Below are 8,151 nucleotides of genomic sequence, written 5' to 3' on the forward strand. Positions count from 1 at the left end.
AATTAAAATGTATTATAGATATATTTTATTTATATTTTTTCCAACTATGTACATACTGTTGGATTATCTTATACAAGATCTTTATTTATTTTCATGTATATATAATATTAAACAAATTAATACAAGATAGCCTAAAACATGTTTCTAAAATTGAATTCAAAGAGAAACAAATAATATAATACTTACATTATACGCAGCAGAATTAAGAGTCCTTCCTTCAGTTTCTCTAACTCTTGTATCCTTTCTGTTGCAGAGTATTATCAAGAAACTGAACCAATCTTCTATTTTCTTCACAATCTTCCAATGTATCCTTAGAACCACCTAGACTAGTGTGGGCAATTCTCAACACATGAAATAGATATAGAGAGAAGAAGAGAAAATAACAAAGTGGCTTAGAAAATGACTTGTGTTTAGAGAGAATATAAAACTATCAGAAAATCTAACTTGTGACTTATCAAACTTATTGTTTTGACTTCTCTATAAGCACTCCTTTTATAGACTCAATTAGGCCATTTAATTTAATTAAAAAATCAATAAAATAATAGCTATTTTGAAGCCCTAGGTCGAAATTATCATGGGCTATAGGCCCGTGAAATTTCCCATTTGATTATAAGCCCATTGGACTTAAAATCAAGGCATGTATTATTTTCTATTGATTTAATTAATTAAATAATTATTTAAATCCTTTATCAAATTAATTATTTATAATTTGAACCTTGATTTAAACTTATTTATTAATTTAGATACCAATTTATCTTAATTAATAAATCTGCCATAATTTCTCTTTTCTTCTCAAAATTACACAACTCTGTGAAACTATCCAAAATTGACCTGGTCAACTTTGATAATTCTAATTGATGATTAAATAAATTAATTGAGACTATCTAGATGATTTTATCCAAGGTACAATGGGGACCATGGGCCTATGAAATCAAGCTCCAATAAGTTATCATAAATCTAACAAATAAATTTACTAACTTATTAATTCCTCGTGACTCCACTATAGATTTGGAATTGCACTCTTGAATTCATAGAACGCTCTATAACAAATATAGATACGCTATTAATTATCCATTGTTACAACCATAATTGTCACTCAATCCTCTATAGACGGTCTACAATGAGATAGGACTAAAATACCATTTTACCCCTCATTGTATTTTATCCTTAAAACACTTAGTTCCTTGTAAATGATATTTCAGTAAACTAATTTAATTACTGAAATGAGATCTCTATCATTTAACACCTTGAACCAAACTAAAAGGAAACCATCGCTTTACTTCTTCATCAGAAGCTATAGATGTTCATATCTATGATTAACACTCCCACTCAATTATACTACCGAGTTCCCAAGATGTAAGTATGGGCTAGTCCGTAGGGTAAGCTGGTAACGAACAAATCAAAGAACTCAAATAATACAATCAGTTAGAATACTAACCACTCAGAATTGAGATTGAATTGACCTATGGTCAACTATATGATATGACTAGAATAGATAATAACGATATGTTTACTTATCTTATCAACTATCAATATCGGTCCAGTCCGATGTAACAAATACATCCGATCTTATCTACTTTGCTAATATTCAGGAAAGAACATAACACTGTAATGTGTAAGTAGATCATATCGTAGATTGGCAAGTCAATGTAAATCCTGTGCACTGACTAATCTTAGGACTAACTTATTTTGAACATATAATCATATTTATATTCCACTGCGATTACGTCACTATAAATAAGATTAGCTATATGCTCGGGATTTAATAGAAGTTTATATTAAACAAATAATCATGAAAATAAAACATGTGAGCAAAGTGATTGACCAAGTCAAAAAATGATTTCTATTCTTTTATTGATAATAAAATGAGATTACAAAGAATTTGAGTTTTAATTAGGGCATAAAACCCCAACACATACATGGCATGCCACATGTTATACAATGTGTACACATCATACTATTTACTCAACATAAGCTTCCAAATAAGCATTTATAATAATAAAATAATATAATGAAAATAAAAAATGGGGGGAAAATTGAGCGGGAATGGTTAAAAAAATTCCCTCCATAATATACGTAGGTAAAGATCATTACTTACTGATATTATTGGTAGGTAAAGCTATGTTCCGAAATATGATATAATGGGCGAGCAATTACCTACTAATATTAACTACCAATAAATATTGGTAGGCAAAACATTACTTTCCCTACCAATATATATTGGTAGGTAAAATATTAGTAGGTAAAGATCAGATTTCTTGTAGTGAGTGGAAGTAATCCCGAGCCCCTAAGGTTGAGTTCCCCTGCTCAAAACCTTCTAGGGGTCCTAAAACCCTTAAGAGCCGCGACCCTATGCCCCTATGTCGCGACCCGCCTCTAATCAGAGGCCCAGCCTCCCCATCCAGCAGGCATGCACCGCGGCCCAGCCATAGTGGCGCCGTGGCCCGCCCTCCTTCCCTGGATCCCATCTGCTTTAGAGGGCTGCAACATACCAAGAACAGAGCTGCGGCCCGACCCCTTCGAACCCAGAAAAACCCTCCATTTCAGCAGCCAAATCTCATACAATTTAACCCAAAATCATCCCAAAAACACAATTAAATCAAACACAACAGCTCAAATATGCTCCCAGCAACAAAACCCAACAGAAAACTAGTCCCAAAACTCACTAAGACACCAATTAAATCTTTGAACTTTAAGAGCTCAAGAACACTTAAAACCAGCCATGAAAACTCAGAATTTAAATGCTAAAACCATAATTCAAAGCTTACCTCAATCTCTGTTTGAATCCACAAGCTAATACTAAGCTAATCTCCAAGTCTAGAGCTCCAATTCTTGTGAACTTAGCCCAAAAATCCCTTGGTTCAATGGTTAGCTTGGAAGGGCTTCTTGAGAGAAAAAGAAGAGAGTAATTGGAGAGGGAGAGAGAGTCGGTCTAGCCCAAAGCTTCTAAGTGTCTCTGCTGCTTTGTCTTTTGTGTAATTATGCTTATCTAACTTAAGCTAATCCCAAGCTTGGAGTACCAAAACGTCCTCGAGGGCAAAATGGTAAATTTCCCCAATATTCCTTCCTAAACTTTCTAACTTTAAATATATCTCATATTATTTATTTCCATAACCCAATAACCCAATTAATTGTTTGTTACTCAAAATACCCCTTGACTCGCCCCGAGTCGGGTATCGGGTCTCGTTGTGACTTTCCCGCTAACTTGCTCCCTAAGATCGCCCCGTGCTGAATAATTCAAATAAACCCACATAATGATGTGATCTCTCACATATATCACATATATGCACACAGATACACATTTATGCCTGCAACGGGCCAAATTACCAAAATTGTCATTCTAATAAGAAGCGGACCCACATGCATATCTAATACCCCTAAATATGCACATCTAGTCATATTATCACGTAATTCACATAATTATAATTAACATAGCAATTAAACACATATTTTCACATATTGCCACCCCAGCCCCCTATAATCAAGGCCCTAAGCCTTATTAGGTAATTTTGGGACGTTACAGTTTCTGTCACTTGGCAGTCGCGTGAAGGGGGAAAGATGAAATCAACAACGTAGAGGCAAGTGCATGATCAATGCTGGTGATCGGTTTCGCACCAAAGGGGGAAAGATGAAGAAGAAGGTAAAGGTGAAGGAAAGAAAGGGAGAGAAGAAGGTGAGGGAGTGTCGGAGGAGAGAGGAGGGGAAAGAGGAAAAAGAAGATGTGGGAGAGAGAGAGATCGAGAAAAAAAATTAAGTTTTGATTTCATATCTCCAATTATTAGTTGTATTTGTTTATTTTTTATTATTTAAAATATATTTTTATTTACTTTTTTATTTTTAAAATGAATTTAAATTATTTTAAAAAAATTATGAGTTTAACCAATAAGATCACAGCACGTGGCATCCTTGTCATCACATAATAGATGAATTAAAATGGGTAGGTTTTTTGGGTAGTTTGGCCGCCAATTTTCAAATTTAGGTATATATCAGCAACTGTTGTAAAAGATTAGGTATTTATGCTACAATTAACCCCAATATAAACAATGGGTCTGATTCAAGTGGTAGCTTGTTATGTAATTCAACTCAAATTGCAAAGCATTCTAAACTAATAAATTTATTTCGGCTTACGCCCTTTATCTATATTTATTCATTCTATGAATATTTATTTCTTAGCAAAGGCCGAATTTATTAATTATATATATCACCAACTTGCAATATTTTTTTACCAGAAATCATGTGTGTAGTCAATATTTATACCATAACCCATATTTATAGTTCTACAACATAACATAATGCAATTTATTACTTTTCTACAATAACATTTTTTCTAATTAATCGATTGCCCATTATATATTACAAAGATTAGGGCATTATTTTTATCTCCACTACACTATTTAAAAATCCATTACATAGTGTTTGTTGGTCCTTGTGTGTGCTTTTCAGACTATTGCAATAATTTTATCTTTATTTCTTTCTTTCTTTCTTTCCCCAAACAATGAAAATCACGAATAGAAGTTTGTTCCTCCAAATTCTCAAACCTTTGAAGTTAGGACGTCTTTTGCAATATCACTTGGATTACTTGAAAAGCAAAAATAGAAAATAGGTAGGTGAGCAAAACCGGCCACTAGGCAGTTATAACTTATAAAGTTATTATTTTTCCATTTTAGGGGTTGTAATTTATTACTTAAGTCATCACAAGTATAAGACAATTTAAACAAAGGACAAATATTAACTCAAAATACAGTGTACATATCACTTGGAAAAATAAGTAAAAGTCAAATTTGTTAAGAGGTGTGCCACTTTATTCCCATAGAGTAATAAATGACAAGAACCACAATTAGCCTTACGACCATTAGAAGAGACATAAAATAAGACAATAGTGAAGCATTGGAACTATTATTAATGCCAATGGCGAATAGTGATCTTCATTCAATTTCAACCCATTATCCACCATTTTCACGAGGGCATGCATCACACACACACTCAGCTCAGCTACAAATTCCAATTGTGCAAAATCCCATGAATCAGCCCTTCTCACAAATCCATCATCATGTCAATTAATTAATAATGAGTAATGATATCTGCATATACCAAAACATTACAAGCAATATTATAATACTATTATAGTTGAAAAAAATTTCAGTGAAATATTTTGGTGCACACATATTACTATTCACAATTAATATCAAGATCGGTCATAGAATTCAAACTAAAAATATTCACTATTAATTATTTAGTTACAAGGTGACTAAAGACACCACAAGACGATACAAATTAACCCACTCTAACTCAAACATAATTCATCACTGATTTGCCTGCCCTGCATGAAAAATTATGGCCAATTAAGCTAGGCTCAATTTGAAGTTGTTTGTTAACAAGTACATTTTCCAACCACTACATTTTATTTAAATCAATTCCCTTCCCACGACACGAATATTAATACTACGTACTGTTCTAAATATTAGAAGACCCTCTTTTGTTCCTAGCATGATGAAAAGAAATTATTGTTCTGAAAATATTTTCTTCTTGAGAATCTGGCTGGTCAGTAATGGTATCATATATAGTTTGGTTCAGCGAAAAGAAAAGTACCATAGTTTGGTTAAAGAGAGTTGATGATCCTTAAAACCAAACCTTCCCACCCACCCAATCACTTAATTAGGAAAAATCCCATTTCTTCTTGTCCAACCAATTTTACGACCCCATTATCGGAAACCCACCAAAATCGTAACATGATATAGCACAGGTCCACACAAAGCAAGACATAGTTTGGTAGAGCTTTAAGAACCGGTCCCAAATGACAATGAAAATATAGAAACTTGGTCAAAATTTGTACCTGAACTTTGTTATGGTCAAAACATTACGTACGATTCACTATTTTGACTCAGCTTTTAAGTAGTAATCCATCTCATGGAGCCATCAATGGACTTTATTAGGCTTCCAAGTCTAGGGTCACAACATACTTAATTCATTTGACGCTAAAATTGAGTTAAACAGTAATAATAGTTACTTTTACCATCTGAATCAGTAGAACTAGCGTAACAAATGGACGTGCCTGGTCTTACTTTTGCTTAAAACTCAACTAAATACAACGTTTATTTTAGCAATTATATCAAAACAGAGCAATTCAACGTCTAATTAAAAAAGAAAAAGACATATTGACAACAAAATAACAGTAAGAAAATGAAATTAAATATAGACTGAGAAAAAAGAACAAAGAGGAAGACAACAAATTCGATTATCCTTATCCTTTTCTTCATAGACAAAACTCAAGAATATATATATATATTATTTTTATTCATGTAGGTCGGCATTAGAAGAGCCTACTCTATCCTAGACTCCTCCTGACTAGATACTTTTTACTTTTTAATGTACCAATCCACAAAGATTGCGAAAAGATTATTTTGCCCCTCAGTTAAATTTACCACTCCTTTATATGCAAATTTCCAAGCACATGTTCACTTATCGACAAAAGGGTAAAAAACAAGACGAAACAAAAAGTACAGTAAAAAAAAACTAAATTAAAAGAAAGGGTCACGATCTCCTCTAAACAAAAGAAAGCCGATCAGAGCCGTCAAAATTGGACTGTTGTGTCTTTTCCATTTTTCAAATATTTTACTTGGACTCCACTCAAGCCGGATATTCCAACCCTAACTCTATCTTACACGCGCCATCATCAGAGGTGGCGCATCCGTCACTACCGGCGGCCTCGATCCTTCTCTTCTTCACAGGAACCACATGGCGACGTGCATGCGGGGCCGGCTCAAAGCCCAGTGTCAGCTCCAGACCCGGATCATTATCCCTCGCCGTCTCATTGTCGGGCTTGGTGGCTGACTCAGGCTCAGCTCTGAACAACAGAGACACCTCGGCGGTCTCGACTGAAACCATGCTTGTCTCTGTCTCTTTACTGTCGCCATCGACGTTGGGCGCAGTGTCGGACTGGTGACTCACCGACGAGTCGTGACTCGTCGAACGATTTACCTCCTCGGCGCAGTAACCCGCCCACTTTGATTGAGTCGTGTCGCAGCGAGTTCCCTCCACTTCGAACTCGGTCGCCTTCCTTGCCTTGGGCTTAATAACGGTTCGTTTGAACCGGCACCGGGTCTTCGTCAATCGCTGCTGATTGGTGGGATCGTTTGAAGCAGCGGAGTTCTCGTCCTTCGACACGTGACGAATATCGTACGCCTTGAGAGGCGGTCCATGGCTACTCACGGCGGCTTCGGAAGTGATCGGCGTAATCGGAGCACCCTTAAGAACGGCTTCGACGGCGGCTTGACAGAGATGCCAACTCCCGGACCACAACAACCCAACCGAACCATATATCGGGTTGACAATCCGGCCACATGCTTCGTACAATAATGAACGAAAAATCGCTGAAAATAAATCAAACCCCAAAAACTCCATTAGCCGTGACATTCAAACATTCCGGGCGTCTTCGTCTTTGATTATCGAAATGCAAAATAGAACATAGAAGAAAAACAAAACTTACCAGGGCGATGGTGTTCGGGACCGGCGTTTATGAGGTTCATAAGCCCAGCGCGGCCATAAAACTTGGCGAGGAAAACAGTGGCGTTGGCTTGAGACTCGGGATTCTTGATCCACTGAAGACAAGGCCTAATACTACAATTTTCGCTACACCCTTTTCTTAATATTCGGCAACCATTACAACTCATCCGCATTTTTGGAAGATCAAGAAAGAGAACAAAGGATTTTGGAAGCGAGAGCAATTTTTTTTTTAATGGGAATGAAAGAGAGAGAGAAAGATTTAGGAGTATTTTTTTAGGTTGATTGGGAAAACATTTATATGTATATATCTAGAGAGGAAGAACCTCTTAGAGCCGCTTGGTTAGGAGGCCGCTGCTGTTTTTTTCATTTTTTTCCTTTTTTTAATTAATTTGTCTCCAAGACACCGGTTTCCACATTCAAGGAGGCTTAGGGTATTTGTACCCTTTTTTTATTTAGTTTTTTTAACTCTTCTGAGATTTCTTATCATTTGATTTATAAAATTATAGAAGTCGTACTCTGTTTAGAACACTCTCCTTCCAAAGCGCGTGGTAACCACTTCCAATCGTCTTGGACTCTCTACTCATTCTTATTGGGACGTATCATGTATTTCGGGGATTTGAGTAAAATCCAAAAGCTATAATAAAACAG

The 8,151-nt window shown here is 35.6% G+C and overlaps 1 protein-coding gene across 1 annotated transcript; it reads right to left on the reverse strand.

Moving 5' to 3' along the window:
- Positions 1–6,590: 6,590 nt before the first annotated feature.
- Positions 6,591–7,911, reverse strand: LOC133817721 (LOB domain-containing protein 40-like). Its single transcript, XM_062250307.1, has 2 exons — positions 7,487–7,911; positions 6,591–7,370 (listed from the first exon to the last, which is right to left on the reverse strand). Exons 1-2 carry the CDS (start codon positions 7,674–7,676, stop codon positions 6,628–6,630), a joined length of 933 nt encoding a protein of 310 aa, XP_062106291.1. The 5' UTR covers positions 7,677–7,911; the 3' UTR covers positions 6,591–6,627.
- Positions 7,912–8,151: the final 240 nt, after the last annotated feature.

This window comes from Humulus lupulus, chromosome 2 (assembly GCF_963169125.1).
Source record: "Humulus lupulus chromosome 2, drHumLupu1.1, whole genome shotgun sequence".
Lineage (NCBI taxonomy): Eukaryota > Viridiplantae > Streptophyta > Magnoliopsida > Rosales > Cannabaceae > Humulus > Humulus lupulus.